This window comes from Oryzias latipes, chromosome 5 (genome assembly GCF_053564925.1).
Source record: "Oryzias latipes strain Hd-rR chromosome 5, Olatipes_Hd-rR_3.1".
NCBI lineage: Eukaryota > Metazoa > Chordata > Actinopteri > Beloniformes > Adrianichthyidae > Oryzias > Oryzias latipes.
In genome coordinates, this window is record NC_136241.1 from 14,558,152 (window position 1) to 14,581,234 (window position 23,083).

At 43.1% G+C, this 23,083-nt stretch overlaps 1 protein-coding gene and 2 long non-coding RNA genes across 3 annotated transcripts in view; 1 reads left to right on the forward strand and 2 right to left on the reverse strand.

Annotated features, from left to right (window-relative positions):
- Window positions 1-776: 776 nt before the first annotated feature.
- LOC101172556 (uncharacterized) lies at window positions 777-2,147 on the reverse strand. The gene is made up of 2 exons (XR_002873280.2): window positions 2,045-2,147; window positions 777-1,582 (listed from the first exon to the last, which is right to left on the reverse strand). It is a non-coding gene; the product is annotated as an uncharacterized LOC101172556 (long non-coding RNA).
- A 3,834-nt stretch (window positions 2,148-5,981) lies between these two features.
- The window catches only part of LOC144992154 (uncharacterized), a 71,797-nt gene continuing 54,695 nt past the window's right edge, over window positions 5,982-23,083 (reverse strand). The window contains exons 2-3 of the long non-coding RNA XR_013656013.1: window positions 6,163-6,273; window positions 5,982-6,038 (exon numbers count right to left, since the gene is read on the reverse strand). This is a non-coding gene — a long non-coding RNA (uncharacterized LOC144992154). The remainder of the gene's footprint in view (window positions 6,039-6,162; window positions 6,274-23,083) is intronic.
- Window positions 9,983-15,358, forward strand: LOC144992146 (N-acetyllactosaminide beta-1,6-N-acetylglucosaminyl-transferase-like). Its single transcript, XM_078947173.1, has 4 exons — window positions 9,983-10,308; window positions 11,513-12,248; window positions 12,667-12,762; window positions 13,236-15,358. The coding sequence occupies exons 1-4, from the start codon at window positions 10,102-10,104 to the stop codon at window positions 13,478-13,480; spliced, it is 1,284 nt and encodes a 427-aa protein (XP_078803299.1). The 5' UTR covers window positions 9,983-10,101; the 3' UTR covers window positions 13,481-15,358.

Below are 23,083 nucleotides of genomic sequence, written 5' to 3' on the forward strand. Positions count from 1 at the left end.
AGAGTATAAGAAGCAGTTTATTTCTTTTATTTATTATTTTTTTTTTTTTACAATTTTCTGTAATCACTGGATTCCTTTAGGAAGTGTTGAACATATTTGAGTTACTCTTTACGTGAAACTCCTACAAAGGCCCAAAGAAAAACAAACAGACAAAGGAAAGCCCATTGTTAAACAGGAAGTTTGTGATGCCACGTATTTCCAGTAAAAAGATCTGCAAGATCTGAACCTTCATTGTCTTGTTTTTATAAACGTTTGAGTTGCATTTCTGGTTCAGTTGAGCCTCAGGTTTCTGTGTTAATGTTCTCAAGAGCACATCAAACAAACAAGGATGCAGATACTTCAGAGATAAAGAGCTGCTTCTTGGGTCTCTGGCAGCTGAAAAATCAGACAGACAAGTGATTTGATTTACCTATCATTTTCGATTAAATACTAAGTTTTCTGTTTTCTTTTCAAATTATAGGCCGGTTGCAGGAATGAGGGGGTTTAGGGACATCTGTGTGAATTATCAATGTATCCTAACTTTAAGGAAATATTTCACTTCCATTCAGGCATTTACTTGGCTCAGAGCCAAAGGACATTTCTGCTTCAACAATCAATTCAGGCTTAAATTTGATGCGATACATGAGCCGTTTCAGTTCCCTCACATTTGGCTGAGAGGTCATCCGATAGATAGAGGTCCTTCAGTCATGAGAAACACTTAGAACTTTCTTCACACACAGACGAACCATGTTGATGGAAATATCTTGGGTGCTTCTAAAAAAACCAAGTGAAACATCTCAACATAAATTCATTTTATTTAAAGGAAAGAAAATAAAAGCTTGAATTGCCAGAACACATCACACATCTAGATGTTTTAATCTGTCTTTATGCCGTCAAACAGATTTTTTAAATAACAAATTTGGTGATAAATTATGAACAATGTTTCCTATCTTATGATAAAAATATTTTTAAAGAAATGTTGGTGAAAATGTATAATTTGCTTCTTCATAAACAGTAAATATTTCTTGTTTTCTGAAGAGTGAAATCAGCTTTGCTGCTTCTTTCTCCCACTACTGCTTCAACACCTTTAGCTCTCTTTAGCTCTCTAACCATCATCCCAGCATCAGTTCCTAAGCTGCCTGTGGCTGGAGACACACAAGTGAGCGGAGGGAGGGAAAAAAACAAAACAGCCTGATCCTCTGAGGGAGCTTGTAGGAAATGTTTGTAACATGTAAACACAAAGAAACTGGGGACTGAAGAGGAAAGCTGGAAACCAGCTAACAGGGATGGCATTAAAGATCAGCTGGGTAAAGAAATTCACAAATGTAAAAGAAATTATAAACCACCCAGCTAAGGGTTTCTTTAACAAGTCAAACAGGTGTATTTCTGCATTGAGCACTTGCTTGTTAGAAGTGATAAGGAGTGTGGGTGACCCAGTTGGACATTTGGTCTTTAGAGCGTTTGGCAGAGCTGTGGGTGGTGAACAGAGATTTAAAAGCTTCAGACTTCTCCTCCAAGTCCTGGATGGATCTTTTGGTGGCAGAGCTTGTTGAGGACTTGGAGCTCTTAGAGGAGCTGGAGGATCCAGAAGGTCCAGCCACAGCTGGGTGGTAAAAAAAAAAGACAAACTATAAGGTCAAAAAAGATAATAAGCCCAGAGAGATTTAAAACAAGTAAAAATATAGCAATTTTAATCAATATTTTTTGAATGAGCATTACTGGTAATTTTGGTACTAGTTCGACTAGATTGGTTTGAAAAAGCTTGATGGAGATCTCTCCCAACTTTAACAAGGTACAGAATAGCAAAAAATAATCTCTACTGAATGTGGAAAAATCTGACTAGACGTTCATAAAACCTTAAGGATTTTTTAATGCTATGGTCATTTACAATCTCACTGAGGTTTATGCATAATCCTCACCTGCTTCCTGTCTGCAACCCAAAAGAGTCCTCTCACACAGCTAACTTGTCTGCTGCACTCTTGTTTTTCATAATCTTTGCATTTGTTAGTGTCTATGAATCCGTTTTTCATTAGTTTTCAGTTGGACCCAAGTGTGTTTATCCTACCTGACTGGCTGCTTCCATCACCATTTAGCATGGAGCTCCTCCCAGCTGTATCGGCTGGTGGAGGTTTTGCAGCTCCTGCGCAGAAGAATTAGGAATCGGTTCAGTATGACCAAAGCACTGCGACTGATGACACGATCAAGCTCTTTCTGCCTCTCAATAAAGACTGTTCGGAGTGTTATGTAAGTGATCTCCATTTAAATGAAATCTAATTCTATCATTTTCAATTATTCAATTAAAAAAACTGTCAGTCATGCATTTTATTATGAGATATATTTTCTACTTTTGCTAGTTGCCTAGTCCTCTGTTACCCAAAAGAAAGACTGGAATTAATTTTTATTGAAAACCTTTAATGTGAAAACAGGAGATGGGGGACATTTATAACACTCTTCTTTTCTTAAAGAGTCTTAAAAAACAATAAAATCTTTCAACTTATATTTCTCAGCTGTGAGCTCTACACACATCGTTTTTGAAATACTTATATATAAGTAGTTATTTAATGGTTATATATTAATAAGTTATTATAAATGTATCAAATTCATGTATTTACAAAGCAATGCATAAGAAATGGTATTGTTTCTTCCTTGTGAGAACGTCGTTAAATTCTCAACAGGGTGTTGGATTACTGCTGTAATCATCAGTTTGTATCAAGGAGATAATGTCATAGGTTTCATAGGTTAATGTTAAGGAAATAATGTCACAGGTTTTACAGGTTAATGTTAATGGCTAATGTTAGGTTACTATGGAAATAACATAGTGGGGGTGGCACTTTAGCTCAGGCGGTGGAGCAGGTCGACCAACAACCGAAGAGTTGGTGGATCGATTCCCGCTCTCCCCAGCCAACTGTCACCGCCGAGTCAAGCTTGTCTTCAGTTCACCGCTCCTCCAGGGGATAGGTCAAAATGCGGAGAACAATTTCCCCATTGTGGGATAAATAAAAGTAAAATAAAAAATAAAACATTTAGTGACCCTGCGACAGACTGGTGACCTGTCCAGGGTGTCCCTTGCCTTCGCCCATTAGTGGCCGGGATAGGCTCCGGCAGCCCCGAGACCCCGAAAGGGATAAACAGAAGAAGATGAATGAATGAATGAATGAAAAAAAAAAATTACTGTCACAGGTTAATGTTAAGGAAATAATATCACAGGATTCACAGGTTCCACAGGTTAATGTTAAGGAAAAACTGTCACAGTTTATACTAGGGAAATAACATAGTGGGGGTGGCACTTTGGCTCAGGCGGTAGAGCAGGTCGACCAACAACCGAAGAGTTGGTGGATCGATTCCCGCTCTTCCCAGCCAACTGTCACCGCCCCACCCACCCCTGAGTCGAGCTTGTCTTCAGTTCACCGCTCCTCCAGGGGATGGATCAAAATGTGAAGAACAATTTCCCCATTGTGGGATAAATAAAAGTAAAATAAAAATGGGCTTGTCGGCCTGTCCTGTGGGGGGGCGTTCTGGGGGGGAGGGGGGGGGCATTATTGGTACGGGTCGGGGGGGCTAGCGGGTCGGGGTCTCCGCTGAGGCAATCAGTGGTTGCCTCGGCCGGTTGGCCTCCTCGGTCCCGTCAAGGCCTGACCAGAGCTCCTCTAGGGCCGGCGTCTAGGGGTGGGGGCCTGGGCTTGCTCCGGGGGGGGGCGTCGCTCTCTGGCTCCTCTCTCTCTATGTGGGGTGGGTGGTGCCGGGCCTGGGGTGGTGGGGCCCCTGGGCTGGGTGGCCCTGGCCTCTTTGCTGGGGGGGGGGGGGTGCTGGGGGACAGCTGTTTGACCACCGGGGGACAGTCTACCAGCTGTCCCCAACTTACCCCCTTCCTCATATAACCTCATATTAGGGTGAGGGGGTGGGGGGGTCTAGCCTGCGATGCGCCTTGGGGGGGGGCTACTTGGCAGTGGCCCCCCTCCTATGGTTGCCGTATGGAGTGCCCCCCCCCCTTTCGGTTTTATTTGCACCTTAGACATGAAGGGTCCTTGGTAGGGGGGGTGCTTGGACATCACTGCAAGCAAGCAGCAGATGTCCTCCTGGCACCCTACCCGCCAATTTTAACCGCACCTTAGACATTTAAGGCCCCTTGGTGGGGAGGGTGAGGGGACATCACTGTGAGTAATCAGGAGATATCCCCCTAGTGCCCTACTCGCCAATTTTAACTGCACCCTCCTTAGTACACACACCCCTCCCCCTTCAATATATACATCCCAACATAAACACACACACATGCACACACACACCCTCTCATACACACATACACGCACACACATTTTGCAAGGAAGGTGGGACCTGGGTCCATCTGTCCCCTACCCCTTCCCTGGTGGGGGGTGCGGGCCCCTTGGCGATGGCGGCCGTGTCCCTTGGGTGCCGGCTCCCTGGGCCCGGCGGTGCTCTCTCCGCACGGTGGGGGGGTTCATATTACACCTGAGCCGGGGGTGTTCGTGTCCCTGGGGGATGGGTCCTGGTCCTTGCCCCTGAGCGCTGAGCCCCGCCAAACTTCCAACATGGCCGAGCCTGGTCGGGCCATATTTATAACACCCCTTGTGGGCCACCCTTTTTTCCCCGGGGTTCCCCCCTCCTGGGCGGGGGCGGCGGGCCCCTGCCTTGCTCCTCCCTGGACCAACCGTGGGCCGGGTGGGTGGCTGCCTGGAGTGCGGAGCGGGTCTCCCTTGGGGGGTCCTGGCTCGTACCTGGGGTTGGGGCGGGGGGATGCCCGGAACTCCTGGGTGGTGGTGGGGTGCTCGTCTGGGGCTGTGGGCGTCCTTCTCCGGTGGGGCCCTGCATTGGGCTCTTCCGGCGTGGCGGGGGGGCTGCTTTCCTGGCTGGGCTTTCCTGGCTTTCCCTCCGCGCCTCCCTGCTCTTTGGCTCTGGGGGCCTCGCGGCGGTCCTGCTGGCCCTGGCCTGGGTGGAGGTCTTGGTCGCCCGGGGGGCGGTCGTTCCCTGCCTGTTCCCGTGTGGCGTTGGGGGAATTCCGGCTGCCGCTGCTGCTGTGGCGGGGGTCTGGGTGTGGGGGTGGCTGGGCGCTCCTCCTCCTTCTTTTCACATTCCACCATCCATTTTAGAAGAACATAAACACTCACCTGAGCACAGGTGTTAGCTCACTTTGCACATATAGTTTGCATGATTGAATGAATGAAAGATTTCACACTAGTTGGTTTAAAGGCATAGGTATGCGTTCGTGAACACTATCTGTTTTGTGTACATGTTGACATGTGAACATTTTTTTGCAGCTAGCAGGTGTGTTGATAATATTTGAGTGTGTGTGAACAGGCCCCGCCGTTTTTGTACTACATTTAAACTGTACCATAATGATAAACAACCAGTAAACCTGTCTGCTTTATGCTGCTACATGGTCTTACCCCCCCCCCCCTCTCACTATCACCCCCCCCCCCCCCTGACATCCCTCCCTCTTCTTCCCTTCTTTCCTTTTCCGTCCGGTCCAACACCAAAGATTTTCAATCATGGTTGAAATGAATAAAAGTTTGGCCTCAATTACAAAAGGGGTTTGTTCAGTCATACCTTTGGTTTGTCTGAAGATTAATAACCCCTCTTGTTAAAGTAAAATATGTCCAACACAAGAGGCCCTCAGCTCTCATCTGCCTGCCTAGCTGTTGGACAGGACAAGTAAAAAAAAAAAAAAAAAAAAAAAAAGTAAAATAAAACATAAAACATTTAGTGACCCTGTGACAGACTGGTGACCTGTCCAGGGTGTCCCCTGCCTTCGCCCATTAGTGGCCGGGATAGGCTCCGGCAGCCCCGTGACCCCGAAAGGGGAAGAACAGAAGAAGATGAATGAATGAATGAATGAATGAATGAATGAATGAATGAATGAATGAATGAATGAATGAATGAATGAATGAATGAATGAATGAATGAAAAAAAATTAATGTGACAGGTTTATATTACTTTTTATATTTTATATTGCTATATTATTATTGAGAGGGGAGGGATTTTTCAACTCATATTTCTTAGCAGTGAGTGGATTCACTTTCAGCTGCTTTGGTCTTCTTTGATTTCTAAAAATGCAATAATTAAACATCAATATGACTACGCCTTAAATTTTACTATGTATTTTACAGGTTTATAAGTAAAAAACAAGTCAACTTTAGCAATTTAGTTCTTCATTTGTGATAATATGACCTTGGTCTTGGCTTTGGCTCGCCTCTCTTCCATCTTCTCCCTCTGCTTCTCCACCTCTTCCTTTGTGCCGTTGAGCACAATGATGTTGTCATCTTCAAAAGGATCTCCACACTGAAATACAAACAGAAAATTCTTACAAAAGAAAAAAAAACTATAAACATTGACTGCACCCCCATTATTTATCATTAAGTGTAAATGTTTTTCAGATTCAAAGTATATATTTTTTTTTAAAACACCATCTTGTTGTAAAATTACTGCTTGAAGCTCAGTTTATGAATTATAGATATCTAGAAATTAGTTTAAAAAAAAAAGAGTATACTAAGAGAAAAAACTTGAAACAAACTCCACTGTGATGTTTTAAATGTTCCTTAATTTTTTTGGACTTGGTAAATATTTAAAAATATTTATCGTTTTTGTGGCCCTGGGAAGTGTGCACAAACATATCTTAAACAAACAGAGTCCTTGTGCTTTCCTTTGTTTACCAGAGGAACCTGCATTTTTATTGTTAGCATTTGTTTTTAATGACCATAATTCTCATGAAGAACAAAGATTTTCCTTTTAACCTGACATTCATCTGTCCCAGGGTAACATGACAAGCACTGTCTGTAAGCCCCTGCATCCTATTTAAATTCAAATCTGACATGAATTCTACAATTCCAAATGGTATCTGCCACTTTCTTTTAGCAAAAGTGACAGACTGAATTTTTAATAGTGAAAATAGTGATTTTTAACAGCATTTGCTGTAGGTAAGTGCTTTGTCAGATTTTTTTCAGTCTTTTTATGGGGTTTGTTGCATTTTGGAGTGGCAGCCACATCCCAAATTTTCACTTCAGCTAATAACTTTTAACTGGACACTTTATCTTTTGTCTTCCACTTTAGTTACTACTTTGTCGAAGTATGAAATGCCTTCACCAGAATCAATTTTCAATCAAGTTGTTAAAGCCTGTCAGTGATAATGGATTTTATGCACATCATTATCAGGCTTTGTTTCCCTAAAGTTACACCACAGGCTGATTTTAAACATTTTATTTTACTTGGAAAAAAAACAATCTTGCTTATAATGGTACATTTTCTGAAGGTGGTCAGAAACAGGCATGTGGATAAGTACAACATATTTAACGTTGTTTTAAAAAGGCCATGCTGCTGCTAAGACTCTGCTGAAAATGAATGGCTGTTCTATGTCAGAAATAAAATCTATTATATACGTAAAAGAAGGAAAATGTCCCAGTTTTCCAACCACAACTTTCAAAACAGACAGCAAAATGTGTTGTTTCCCTTTCGGCTTTTCCCATCAGGGGTTGCCACAGCGAACGAGTCGCATGGTAAACTTGGCAATGTTTTACGCCGGATGCCCTTCCTGACGCAACCCTCTCAGAGCAACCGGGCTTGGGACCGGCACAGAAGTAGAGAAGGGAATAGGGAGCAGCCTGGAGACGAACCCTGGTTTCACGGATGGAAGGCGCCGCAAACCAGCACGAGCTAAAGCGGCTGTCTTTTGATGAGCTGCTGTTCAGCTAAGTTCAGAGAAGAAAAGAAGAGACACTTCTGGTAAAAAAAAGTAAGGGTAATTTAATAGAAATCAAGAGGATAAAAAAAAAAGATGCAAGCAACATTAGGCAGGAAAATGGACGTGGGAGGAGAGTGGATAAAAAAATGATAGGAAGTGTGTGCACGATGTGCGAGCATGTTCTTGCATCAGGTGTGGTGTGTGTATACTGTACACAGCATGAGGAAAAATACTAATATTTGGCTTAAAAAATACAGGAGAAAAATGAAAAAGCATGGCAACAAAAATACTTTTTGCTGTTTTTTTTTACACTGTGTACATTATATCCTCTATTTTTATAATGCGATTGAAAAATAGAGGATCCTTGTATCAACGTTCTATAGTGCTTTTATGACATTATACATAGTGTAAGCCAAACTTATACAAGCATAGCACACTTTTACAAAAAAAATATAAATTGGGAATTTAATGTATAAAAATAGGACTGAAAGTAAAAAGAAAAATCAAGATCCGCAACAAAACTAAGACTGAACTAACGAAACAATAATCTTACCAAAACACAGCATCAAAGTCCATTTATGCAGTGCAATGTAAATGATTAACATAAAAAAGCAGAAGGAAATCAAACACAATACAATTAGAGTAGAAAGCAAAAACATTAAAAAATTAAATAGTAAAGACTAATAAAGAAAAAAGGAACCATCACCAAAATAAGTAAACACAGAATTCCAGGAATTATCAGGACAGAATTTAGCAAGAAAAACACAAAACTGCAGCATGACGATTACTGATCGAGCAACATGTGTGTACATGATGTGATACTTCAATTCCAATACTAGTAATCTCAATGGTTGCACACAAGCACTTATATACTGATAATGGAATAAACATCTCTCAAGCATAAGAACAGATGAATATTAAACTCCCACAAATATTTGCTGTTAGTCAAGCTTTACTTAACAGCATAAGTAAAATATATTGTTCAGTGTTTTTACAATTTAATTGATTTAGCCTACATTTAACCATGAAAGTCCCATTGAAAGTATAAAACCTCGTGTTTAATGGGAGTCCTGGCCAAGCGGTGGCAAATACAAATCACTTACTGCTGATAAAGATGTGGCTTCCACATGTTTACTGAAGTGCAATACAAGAGATTGATGTTCCAAAAATACAAGCACATTTTGTGAAATATAAATCCTTAGAAATTAGTCAACATATTTTGAAAAATTCAATATTATAGAATGCACTGATTTAGATAAAAACCTGGTTGATATCAGATTCTCAAAAAGTAGAATCTGCCAATATATACAGTATTTAGGCAGAATTAAATTTCTTTCTAAAAACTAAAAATGAAAGTACGTGGAAATTAAATATGACCAACATTAACTCAGGATACTTGTATTATTATAATACTTACACAACTGCACAGTTTGAAAGTGTACCGGTACTACTTCTCCTTCTCCCTTAACTAAACTTAAACAGTGAGTTAAACAGTATAGAGAAGAAAAAACTGCGGGGAGGATATACCAGTAATTTTACTACAACAATTGCAAACCAGGAAAAAAAATTGTTTCTAAATTCCGTCGTAGATCAATGGGTCAGCGCATATCTGCTCAATTACAACACCAGGCTTTGGTATATTTATATTTATTGCTGTTGGGTAGTGGCTCTGCAACATCAACCACGAAACATATAGTGGATTTATGATATACACAGATACTATTTTTTTGCCTACAAAGATCTGATTGGACAAACAACCAAGAAATCCCAAATATGTTAAAACTAAGAAGGACATTGTTAAAATGAGAGATGAACCTATTTATAATTGAACATGTGTTGCTCCATCTATACAGGGCAGTTAAAGAACAAGATAGAAACCCTAATAATATCATATTTATAAAATTTAAGGAGAATGTTTTCTTGTCTAAAGGGCTTGTTTGGCTATTAAAGATTTAGATTTGGATTTTTTTAGCTATATATTGTTCATTTTGAGGAAGACATTTTGGCTGAAATGTTAACACATTAGCTTTTGTTATTTGAAACTGCATTTTCAGTGTAACCAGCTTAAACTCTCCTTACTGACAACAGCTGTGTCTTACTTCCCTGTGCGATTTGTGCTGCGTGTAAACAGCAAAGACAGGAGCATCTTCCTTCCCATGCATTGCTCTGCATTTTGATTATAGAACAAACAATTCATATACATCACAAAACTACTACTACAGACGGGAACTATCCCAGAGTTTTTGTGAAATAGATTTCATAGCCTAAGCTACTAAAGCTGGTTTCATCAATCAGACATAGCCTACATATTGAACTCCTTTTAGTATTCCTAAAGGGTCTGAAAGAACTTTGCAAATAACTGAACCAAATCTCTTTTTCACAGGAGCTCTTTCTGAGGCGGTGCTGGAGTATTACGGACAGACAGGACTATTATGTACCAGCTTGTAGGAAAAAAATGCAGCTTCTTGCTTTGCCTAGGAATAAGCATAATTATAGTTTCATTTATCCATTTCAAAACTAGAATCCCAACTCAACTAAAGCACGTGCAGAGTTCTGACTGCAGAAACTTTTCCAATGAATGTAGGCCCATTCTGAACGGCCTAGAAACAGCTGTACAATGGTATCGGCGCGACTGCCAGGTACGTCTCTGATTCTGCATTTGTGTTTTTAATTTGTTAAATTAAATGCAAAGAAACATTTTTGATCCAATCTTTGATGTAACTACTAATACCCTGGAGATGAATGAACTCATGCTTTAGCCATAAGATTTCAGGATAACACACGCTGAATGCATTGGCAACAAGACCAATCCAATCCTTTTGCAGAAATGTAAACTAAAACACTGGTTTAAATTAGTTTAATTCCTCACTCTGGGGTCCTAAAACTACAGCTAGGTAAACCTTGTCTTGTTTACGTGGTAGACGACGTAAACTGACGGAGAGGGGTCAGCGGATGTTGAAGCGTATAGTGCAACAGAGCTCCAAACTTCGTGTGACCTTCAGATTAGTACAAGTACAGTACGCAGAGAGCTGAATGGAATGGGTTTCCATGGCCGAGCAGCTGCATCCAAGCCACATGTCACCAAGCGTCAGATGCAGTGGTGTAAAGCACGCCGCCACTGGACTCTAGAGCAGTGGAGACGCGTTCTCGGGAGTGATGAATCTGGATTAGAAGGTTGCCAGTAGAACGGTACATTTGGGACAGCATTGGTCCAAGTGTAAAATTTGTTGCAGGAGGAATTATTTTGGACAATTCCATGCTCCCAACATTGTGGGAACAGTTTGAAACAGGGTCTTCCAGCATGATTGTGCACCAGTGCACAAAGCAAGGTCAATAAAGACATGAATGACAGAGTCTGGTGTGGATTAACTTGACTGGTCTGCACAGAGTCCTGACCTGAACTGGGATAAATTAGAGTGGAGACTATAACTAGAGTGGAGACATCAGTGTGTGACCTCACCAATCCACTTCTAGAAGAATGGTCCAAAAGTCCTATAAACACAAACCTCAACCTTATGGACAGCCTTTCCAGAAGAGTTTAAGCTGTAGTCGCTGCAAAAGGTGGGCCGACATCATACTGAACTCTATGGGTTAGGAATGGGATGACACCTCAGTTTATATGCTAGTCAAGGCAGGTGAGCCAATAGTTTTGGTGATATTGAGTATGATGGAAGACAATCATCTTGTGGCTGGTATGTTTAAAATCCTAAAAGCAAATGTTGATTAGGCCTTAGTCACTACACCCTTATGGGTGGATACGGGCGATTGATCAATCACAGGAAAAATAAAAAGTGATGCTGTTTTAATGACATCGAGATTCCAATATTCTGTTTTTGTCAACAGGTGGAAAACTACATCCTAAAAGAAAATCTGCCGTGTTCAGAAGTAATCAGAGACTTGCACTTTATTACTAGACCCCTGAGTCAAGAAGAAGAGGCCTATCCCTTAGCTTTCATTATGACTATTCACAAAGATCTGGAGATGTTTGTGCGTACACTACGAGCTATTTACATGCCCCAAAATGTGTACTGCATTCATATTGATGCTCAAGCTCCATTAGAGTACAAGAAAATCGTGAGTGGGTTAGTCAGCTGTTTTGAAAATATATTCCTTTCCAGTCAAAAAGAAACAGTGACCTATGGGGGCTATTCTCGCCTGCAAGCTGACTTAAACTGCATGAAAGATCTAATCAGGTCGAACGTAGGCTGGAAGAAGGTTGTGAATTTGTGTGGACAGGATTTCCCCATTAAGAGCAACCTGGAACTTGTTCAGCACATGCAGAGCAAAGAGTGGAGGGACAAAAACCTTACACCTGGGGTCAAACAGCCAGCGCACATCAGATCCAGGACAGAATTCCAGCATCAGGAGATTGTAGGATCCCACGTCATTCAAAAAGGAGAGAAGAAGGAACCTCCACCAGATAATCTGCAAATTTATTTTGGAACAGCATACTATGCTTTAACAAGGGCGTTTGTAGACTTTGTTTTGAAAAGCCCGATAGCCCTCAACCTCTTGAAGTGGTCCAAAGACGCCTACAGTCCAGACGAGCATTACTGGGTGACACTTAATCATCTCAAAGGTAAGATTTGGACAATACAACATCCTACCACTGATTTTAAATTATTGTACCAAGCATGAATTGTAATATTTTTTATCTTCTTTATTTAACTAACTTTATATAATGATAAAATGATGAAACCCTAGAGGAGCATTTATGACGGATTGCATGACTCTTTGGCACAACCTGTCCTATGACTCAACACCATTCTAGGGACTAAATTCTAAATTCCCGGCATACTTGCATCAAATAAAGTATAATAGAAATGCCTGCACAATACCATAGAACATAGAATTTTGGGACTTCTGTAATCTTAACGAACTAAAAACATGAAATGATTTCATGCCATGTGTTGGACAAGTGACATTTATGAGGCAAGTGATTCAGATAAACCTTAGTGACATAATTATTAGAAATCTGTACTTTCTTTTTCGTAAAGAAGCTCCAGGCAGCCGTGTTGATGGCGGTTGGGAAGGAAACATCCGAGCAATAAAGTGGAGTGATCAAGAAGGAACAGCTCACCAAGGTTGCAAAGGTAAAGCATATAAGATCTCACAACAACTAGTTAATGAGTAACAACTGAATTATAAAGACTAGATTGTTTTAGAAATGTTTTACATGGTAGTAATATCCCATAACAACATTTTTCCAGTCCTTTATCTGTTTGACCGGAAATATTTCATGTGTACGTTTGTTTGAATTATGCAGGACTGTATTTTATAATCATGAAGTCCAATTATTTACAAAACTTGCATGCAACACAAACTTCCATCCATCCATATTTTTAACTCCCTTTTGGTGTAATGGGGTTGCCAAAGTCAGTTAACTGTTGGCCGAAGGCGGGGTACACCTCGGACAGGTTGCCAGTCTGTCGCAGTGCAACACTAACTTTTTCTATTTATTTAAGAGCAAACAGACAAATAAAAGCAAACAAAACCATTGTGCACAGATTTAAGTCATGAAACATAAAGCCTAAAGTCCAGGTTAACAGCTGTTTCTATTTTCAAGGACACTACGTTAGAGGGATCTGCGTTTACGGAATGGGGGACATCGAGTGGATCATCAACAACAACAACATGTTTGCCAATAAGTTTGAAAGTAATGCCTATCCTGAGGCCTTGGACTGTTTGGAACAGTGGCATAGGAGCAAAGTGCTCAACCAGGCAAAGATTCCAGTTCAACCATCGTGGGTTCTGGCGATAACAGAGAAATTAAGCACCAGCGATGACTTCAACAGCACTACAGTGACATGACATGTCTGCGAATATAAGCAAGTCATTACAGATCATTTGGCCACTCTCTAAAACATATAACATGTTTAAATAAGGCCTGCACAATTAATCACAAATTTATCATTATCACGATTTCAAGCTGTGCAATATCCATATCGCAAAAGTCAGCGAAAATCGCAATAAATGGTAAACCTTAAATGTGCTAAAACAAACCCTTTACAGCCCTTTACATTGTTGACCAATCAGATGGAGCTTTTATGCCATATGTGTCTTTATATTTAAACATTTATTGATGAAAATAAAACAACAGTTCAGATACAAATCTTAATTGTAATAAACTGTAACTTCAAGCTGAACGAGTCGAGCTCTGACATTTTTTCTGCAGGAGACATTTTAAACACGCTGGCTGCTACACTAACATAAATAAATACAAAACCCTGTTTTATTTTAGTGGCTTTGCAGCTCCTTCTGGGGTTTAATCTGAGAGAAACAGACCAGAATGGTTGAAAACGGCAGAATACCGTTCGAACAGAACCAATACAAAGTCCAAAGTCCATGTTTACCTCCAAGCACCGTCAATACGAGACAGAGATACCTGATTGGTTGTAATCTAGACCAATCAAGCGGCTGTTTGATGGAAGCTTTGTCACACTAAACTGAAGCTCATGTGAGAAAAATCAATGATTAATTTAAATACAAGTCAACATCACTTAAATTGCACTCCAAATCCCCCTCGCCTACATAGGAGGCAGGCCTCAAACATCAAAGGGATCCATCCGATTGGTCAACAACGTAAAGTGGTCCACCTGATTGGTCAAATGCATAAAGGGATATTTTTGATTCGTTCAATACTTCAAGCTGCCATAAGATCGTTTAAGCACATTTTAAGCAACCATCATTGCAATTTTTGCTATCTTTTGCGATATTCGTATTGCACAGCTTGATATCGCGATATCAATAAATCTGCGATTTACTGTGCAGGCCTAGTCAAAAGTATTAACAACACAATTAAGCAAAGTCTTCCTTGAGTTTCCCATTTATGGTACTTTGTCAAAGGCACTATCCCAGGAGCACTAATCTGAGCAGAGGTAGCCACATCACTCTCATCAGCCACCTTCGTCATCTCATCTAAGATAGGAAAGCTATCAAAATAGAGCAGCAAAGCAATACAAGCAGACCAACCAGAGTTGTTGTGTTCTGTGTTGATATAATATTGTTTAAGACAAATTTCTGGGGCAAAACTGGGGCAAAGGCCTCTGTCCACACTGATGTTATTCAATGCTTTAGTCTTCACTTTTAGAGTCAAATGAGTTCTGGGAACCTGTTCCACCTACATCAATGAGATGTGGGAATGTACATATGCATTACAAATGCATCTGCTCACTTATGAATAAACAACACACAGCCAAAGACTTAATCACAGCTGCCCTCACAGGGGAATATGGACTGTCTGCAGTTAAAATGAGCAAACATATATGACATACGCATAATATCAAATGCATGGACCACTCTGTGAGCATGTAGAGCCAAAATGTTCATGCACTTTTTTGTTCCAATTTTTATGACGTCCCTTAAGGTGGCACCACAAGCCTCAAAGTAACTACGAGAAACACCTGAGCTTCCAATAAGACTTCCAAGAAAATAAGTCACCGCTCCTCTCTACAATCCTCCTACAACGAATCTGGACAACCCAAAAATCTGTGGGACCCCGTACGGGTCAACCCTTCCATACGGGTGCATGTGACGCTCCATGTGAGTGGTAACGTACCAGGCAGCTGTGGTCAGACGCCACATTCTGGTTGACAATTAAATTTTAGCAATCCATAAACATTATTTTCTGTGGTAAAGATGGAAAATTTGGATCGGGCTGGGCCTTGGAATAAATGGATTCCCATTACATCTTTTCCTCCTCAGACTTTTTCTTTAAGCTGCAGTTCTTCGTTTTTGTTCAGGGTTATATTGGTGGGTCTGGGTGGGTGAAGAGAGGAATCTGGTGAGGGAGGGGTGCTAATTTTGTGTGAGTGACCTGTGTGTTTTTTTTAAACTATTTTTCATATTTTATGGCTATTTTATTTCCTTTTATGTAAAGCGCTTTGTATTTTTAATCAGTATGAAAGACGCTATACAAATAAATAAAGTTTGAGTTTAAGTTTGAAAAGGAGAAGAGACAGGATCCATGAAACTGTCTTAAAGACCCACTTCAAGGAAAATGGTATTTTTGGTGTTTTTAACATTTTTCTTATAAATGGAGGAGGTAATAAAAAAATTTGGCTTCAAATTACAATTCTGTGCATTTTTTTATCATGGTGAATCAGAAGCAGACAAAAAATAATACTGAACAAAAACTTATAGATGAGACAGAGAAATTACAGTGAGCCACAAGCTCCCTGCTCAGCTCCATTCTGATGCATCCGCGTCCAGACAACTAGATCTATGTACATCTTCATTTTCCTCGTCTGAGCTGGTATAGGCTCTAAAGTGTACGGCTGGATTGCTCCAGTATGGTCATCATTTTTGTTGCACCAATGATGTTAGGTTGGGGTTGTGAGGGACTGACTGTAAGCTAGTAAGAGAGAGAGTATAAACAGATGGATCATGGGAAGGAGGTGGGCTTAAACAGTGCCAACAGTCCCATCCACAACTCAAGACACGAATTTCTAATGAACTGCTGCTGCTCTACAAAAACTATTTCATAAGAAATGACACAGGTTTTTGATTTAGGTGAAACACTGCATATTCAAAACTAAAAGACCACTGGGAACGCCTTTAAAATAGATCAAAGATGATCAGAGTGGGACTTTAAAATATTTAAGTGACATTAACCCCAAAGCCAGCTGAGTACATCCCAATGATTTTAATCTAGTACTATAAACAACTATTAAAAGCAACTACATACACATTCTTATCAGTCTTTACTTGTTTTTATTACAAATCTAAAGATCAAAGGTAAAACTGGAATCTTTGACCAGTCTAACCACAGCAGGGAGGACTGGAAAATACCTTTCTATGATGAATTTGGGTGGAAATTCTAGAGTCCAGCCAACAACAATTAATATTATATATAAAGATCACAAACTTTGAAGCTTGTATAGCCAGCAGTAAGACATCTAAATATAAAGTCAATGCTAGCAAAAGTCTCTCTGGTTTTAGGTTCTATGTAAAACACAATAAAAATGTAAAAAAAAAAAACACTACAGGGTTTATCTGCAACATCTTTTAATAAAAGGGACATTTAACCCTTGTGCTATCCTAGGCACTTTATCGCTGGGAGTTGGGTCATCTAGACCCACTAGACAGTGCGCTAAACCGTTTTTCTTTAAAGATTTGTGATCTTCACTGGTGTCCATGGATTACATGAAATCTTTCCACCTTTATCCACCTTGTCATGGTAGGGAGAACATGTCAATGTAAGGGTGGGGTCATTTAAGATAGCACAAGGGTTAATCATCTACTGCCTAAAACCTTAAAATAGCCTGTGCATGGGGAATCACAACCACAGCCTTGATGCTGCTTATAACAGAGGAGAGCCCAAAATAATCTGTAGCTTCTTCTCATTTCAGAATAAACTAGAAGGAAAACAGAGATAAGCCAAGCTAGAGACAGTAAAACCTAAGTAATACCACAGAACTGAGCATATAGGTGATTACAATCTGATGTTTATATTGAAGTAGTGCTTCCCACAGAATAACACAATCATTTTTAAGGACACAGTGGCCCTATCATCTCAAGTTTACTTTCCTCAGCCTCGTCGAACCTGTTTGGACAAACAGTTCAACAGTTTGGAGTAACAATAGAAACCTTTTTTTCAAGTCTTTACTGGTTTATCTTTGATGTTTAAAATATATCTGTAGTTGCTTAACAATAAAGTTTATAATGTTAAGTTTTCCAAATGTACTAGATATCTTAGGAAAATTTAAAAAAACTGCCATGTTTAGGTATTTTTATTCTATGGGAAAAATAAAACACACTTTGGGATACTGTTTTAGACAATTAATGGGATTTTTCTGAAATCCACTTGGGCATCGGGTATTGTGTCACATTTTTTTTTAAATAAAAACATAAAGGAGGCCAAATGCACTACAATAGAAGCCTAGCATGATTCTTTGAAATTGGACATACCGGTAGTTACTAAGAAATACCCCAGAGGAAGGAGCTTTGTAGAAGGACTTACCTTGTGACAGATTTCTTTTCTTTTTTTTTTTTTTTTTTTTTAACTTGTCCTGTCCAACAGCTAGGCAGGCAGATGAGAGCTGAGGGCCTCTTGTGTTGGACATATTTTACTTTAACAAGAGGGGTTATTAATCGTCAGACAAACAAAAGGTGTGACTGAACAAACCCCTTTTGTAATTGAGGCCAAACTTTATTAATTTCAACCATGATTGAAAATCTTTGGTGTTGGACCGGACGGAAAAGGAAAGAAGGGAAGAAGAGGGAGGGATGTCAGAGGGGGGGGGGGGGTGATAGTGAGAGGGGGGGTAAGACCATGAAGCAGCATAGAGCAGACAGGTTTACTGGTTGTTTATCGTTACGGTACAGTTCAAATGTAGTACAAAAAGGGCGGGGCCTGTTCACACACACTCAAATATTATCAACACACCTGCCACCTGCAAGAAATGTTCGCATGTCAACATGTACACAAAACAGATAGTGTTCACACACGCATACTTATGCCTTTACCTCGTACCCCAGGTACGAGCCAGGACCCGCCAAGGGAGACCCGCTCCGCACTCCAGGCAGCCACCCACCCGGCCCACGGTTGGTCCAGGGAGGAGCAAGGCAGGGGCCCGCCGCCCCCGCCCAGGAGGGGGGAACCCCGGGGAAAAAAGGGTGGCCCACAAGGGGTGTTATAAATATGGCCCGACCAGGCTCGGCCATGTTGGAAGTTTGGCGGGGCCCAGCGCTCAGGGGCAAGGACCAGGACCCACCCCCCAGGGACACGAACACCCCCGGCTCAGGTGTAATATGAACCCCCCCACCGTGCGGACAGAGCACCGCCGGGCCCAGGGAGCAGGCACCCAAGGGACACGGCCGCCATCGCCAAGGGGCCCGCACCCCCCACCAGGGAAGGGGTAGGGGACAGATGGACCCAGGTCCCCCCCTTCCTTGCAAAATGTGTGTGCGTGTATGTGTGTTTGAGAGGGTGTGTGTGTGTGCATGTGTGTGTGTTTATGTTGGAATGTATATATTGAAGGGGGAGGGGTGTGTGTACTAAGGGGGGTGCAGTTAAAATTGGCGGGTAGGGCACTAAGGGGACATCTCCTGATTACTCACAGTGATGTCCCCCCACCCTCCCCACCAAGGGGCCCTAAATGTCTAAGGTGCGGTTAAAATTGGCGGGTAGGGTGCCAGGAGGACATCTGCTGCTTGCTTGCAGTGATGTCCAAGCACCCCCCCTACCAAGGACCCTACATGTCTAAGGTGCAAATAAAACCGAAAGAGGGGGGGCCCACTCCATACGGCAACCATAGGAGGGGGGCCACTGCCAAGTAACCCCCCCCCCAAGGCGCATCGCAGGCTAGACCCCCCACCCCCTCACCCTAATATGAGGTTATATGAGGAAGGGGGTAAGTTGGGGACAGCTGGTCGACTGTGCCCCGGTAAGATATAATTTTATCTTAAATACTTGTGCATGTATTTGTAAAAGAAGTTAACAAAACAAAAAAAAAGTCAAAAGCATTATTTACTTTAATGAATTAATTTTGGATTATATACGGTATTTCTGATCTTTTACACAAGGTAACTATTACGTTTATTTAGAAAAATAGACTTTAATATCCTACAAGTGTGGTGCTATAATTGAGTACAAAACACCAGAAGTTCAATTGAATGTATTTGTGAAGCTAAAATTGGTTCTAAACCAACATATTAAATGTTTCTTTTTTAACCAAACCAAAGATGACATTTCAAATCTACTGTAATAAGCAAAGAAACATTCTCACACTTCATCAGGGGATGTGGGGAATGTCAAATGTCAAATTGATATTAATAATGAACATCAAATTTAAGATTTAGACACATTTCCATCTGCAGTACGCTGGCAGGTTGATCTTATTATTGAAGAAATAAAAGTGACTTTAGGAAGAAACTTAGAAAATTAGAGGTAAAAGACAAAATACCAATAGAAGTAAAGTATAAAACTAAAAAAATATTGTAACGACCCAGGGTTTGGACAGAGCTGCAGGTGGCTGGCGCCCCCCTCTTTCTGTCAGTTGCTAGACCACAGTGTGTGTCAATCAGCGGTGGGCTGGTGACTGGTGGGAGAGAGGGGGCGGGGTCTACCTGTGGGTGTGTGGGTGATCGGTGAACGCGCTCGCTTAAGTTAGTTAGTAGAAGCTGGCTGTGCCTGTTGGTCAAGCTGTACCCGTTCTGAGATACAGAAATAAAAATAAAGAGCTGTTTGACAACCGGCCGCCTAAGGAGCTTCCTTGCAATCACTACACTGGTGTCAGAAGTGATTTCGGACGCGGGGCGGCGTACTGACGGTCGGACTGGTTCATGCCGGCGCTCGGATTAGCTGTACTAGCTGGAGCTAGCTTGGAAGCATGGCCGTGCAGCGAAAGACTAAAGTAAAAGAAGAGGTGAGCGGAGAAACGGGGGAAGACGGCGCATGCGGCTGGTCGGATGACGCAGTTAAGGAGTTCGCTAGAGCTACATGTGAAGCTAGAGACCGCGTGAGGGAGGCCGCAGTGAGAATGGCTGACGCAGCGGGACTAACTCCATCGGCACGCGCCACTTCTATCCGCTCCGGAATCGGTGGCCATGATGCAGCCTTGAGCGGGAACGTCGGCTCTAGAACGCCAGTTGTTGTCTCAACCACCAAGATCCCCAGGTACACCGGTAGGTCAGATTGGGAAGCGTTTCTGGCGCAATTTGAGCTGTTGGCGGAAGCTGAAGGATGAACTGTTGAAAAAAAGGCTTTAAACCTGGCACTTTCCCTCACCGATGATGCGTTGTCCTGTCTTTTGCTGCTGAACCCGGCTGACAGACGTGATTATGGAGCACTAGTGGGTACTCTACAGCGACGTTTTGGACAGTGCTTACAACCTGAACTCCTGCGCAATGAACTGAGTAACCGGGTCAGGAAGTCTGGTGAGCCACTAAGGTTGTTGGCCAACGATGTGGAAAACCTGACCCGGCGGGCCTATGCACACATGTCCCCTGGCGTACAGAGCGAGTTGGCGCGGGACCAGTTCATTAGAGCTCTCACACCCTCAGAGCTGCGCATTCAGGTGCAGCTGCTGCACCCTCAGACCCTGCAGGCAGCCCTGGGGATGGCAGTGGAGAGGGAGAATGTGTGGGGTGTGTCGGTTTCTGGGGGGCCCGGTTCTTATGGAGACCGCCCTGCCAGGGGAGCTGCAGTAGAGAGTCATACAGTGGAGAAGCCGGCCTGGGTGAGTGATATGACTGAACTGTTGAGAGCTGTATCATTACAGACAGCCCGCCGACCTCACCCAGGTCCCAAGGCCTGCTGGGGATGTGGTCAGCCTGGACATTTGGTCAGAGAGTGTCCCAACTCAAACAGACGGCAGGGAAACGACTCGGGGTCTGCATAAAGGGGGATATGCAGACCCAGACCTCTGCTTTGCATGTGCCACCCCAGCTAATTCTCTCGCTACCACCAGGAGGCGCCCAACATTACAGCCGGGGAGGCATGGCGCAGCCTTCCCCAGAAGCAGACGCGACCACTCACTGGGAGCCAATCATCGCGGTGGGACGTGCCGGCTCTGGAGACTCTTGCTACGTTCCTGTTAGAGTTGAAGGGGTTCCCTGTTCGGCGCTAGTGGATACAGGGTCAACAGTCACTGTGGTGAGACATGACGTGGTTCCAGAGGGAACCGTGCTGGAGCCCACTTTGGTACGTCTACGCACTGTCACAGGTGAGCTGGCCCCAATGAAAGGCAAAGGTGTGCTCTCTTGGACTGTTGGGGGGAGAACACTTCGCCACACCGCTTGGATAGCGGCAGTGCAGGACCCGTGTATTCTGGGCCTGGATTTTTTAAGGGCTGCAGGCTGTCAGTTAGATCTATTAAGAGGGACTGTGAACTTCTTCGCGGGGTCGGTTTTCACCTTGTTTCCTAGGTGTCGTGAAGGACACCCAGAGCGGCTAACAGCTAGGGCCGCAGACACAGTTGGTGTCACCCCCTTCCAAGAGTCACCTTCTGGGAGGGACGGCGGTTGTGCCACTTCAAGCAGACATTTTTGCTCATCAACCTCCCCCGCTGGAGCGCAAATGGAGAGAGAGGGAGCGGTGGGGGTGATACGAGAAATATGGGAGAAAAACTGCAAGGGTCTTGAACCACAACAACGGGACCAGTTGTGGGAACTGCTAGTGGAGTTTCAGGACTGTTTTGCCATGAGTGATGAAGAGGTGGGGAGGACGGAGCTGGTGCAACATGAGATTGACACGGGTGATGCACGGCCTATTAGGTGCCGCCCGCGTCGACTCCCACTGGCTCGACAGCAGGCATGTGATGAGGCTGTGACCAAAATGCTGCAGGCAGACATAATCGAACCTTCAGACAGTCCATGGGCGGCAGCTGTGGTCATGGTCCCAAAGAAGGTGTCAGGTTGGCGTCTCTGCTCTGACTACAGGCCGCTGAACTCTGTGACAAAGAAAGACTCGTACCCGCTTCCGCGCATTGATGAGTCGCTAGATCTGGTTTCAGGGTCCTCCTGGTTTTCCTCCTTAGACCTCCGCAGTGGGTATTACCAAGTGCCTCTTGCCCCAGAGGCTACACCCAAAACAGCGTTTTGTACTGGACGAGGCTTGTGGAAGTTCAAGGTCCTTTGTTTTGGACTCTGTAATGCCCCAGCTACTTTTGCCAGACTGATGGACAAAGTTCTGGCCGGTGTACCCCGCCAACAATGTCTGGTCTATCTGGATGACATACTTGTGCATGGCAGCTCCTTTGAGGCAACCTTCGGTTCCTTGCGGCTGGTGCTGACAAGAATCAGGATGGCTGGCCTGAAGTAACATCCAGACAAGTGTCACTTCATGCAGCGGGAGGTGTTCTTTCTGGGACATAAGGTGGGAGGAGAGGGGATTGGCACTATGAAGGAAAAGGTGCAGGCTGTAACTGACTGACCCACTCCAACCACTCAGAAACAACTGAAGAGTTTTTTAGGCCTGGCGTCATACTACCGTAGGTTCGTACGGGGTTTTGCATGCACAGCCGCTCCTTTGTTTCAGCTCATGCAAAAGGACAGAGACTATGTATGGACCGAGGCATGCCAGGAGGCTTTCAGTTGCCTACAGCGTGCATTGAGTGAAGCTCCAGTGTTGGCTCCGGCTGATCCCTCTTTACCCTTCATCTTAGACACAGATGCTAGCAGTATTGGAGTGGGAGGCGTGTTGTCCCAGGCGGGGCCAGAAGGGGAGCGGGTGGTTGCTTATTTCAGCCGGGCGTTTAACAAGCACGAAAAGCGGTATTGCGTCACCCGCAGAGAACTGCTAGCAGTTGTGCTGTCAATCAGGCATTTTAAATACTACCTGTGTGGATTAAGATTCACAGTGAGGACTGATCACTCTGCCCTGCAGTGGCTCATGACGTTCAAGGAGCCTGAAGGGCAAGTAGCCAGGTGGATCGAAGATATCCAAGCTTTTGACTTTAAAGTGGAGCATAG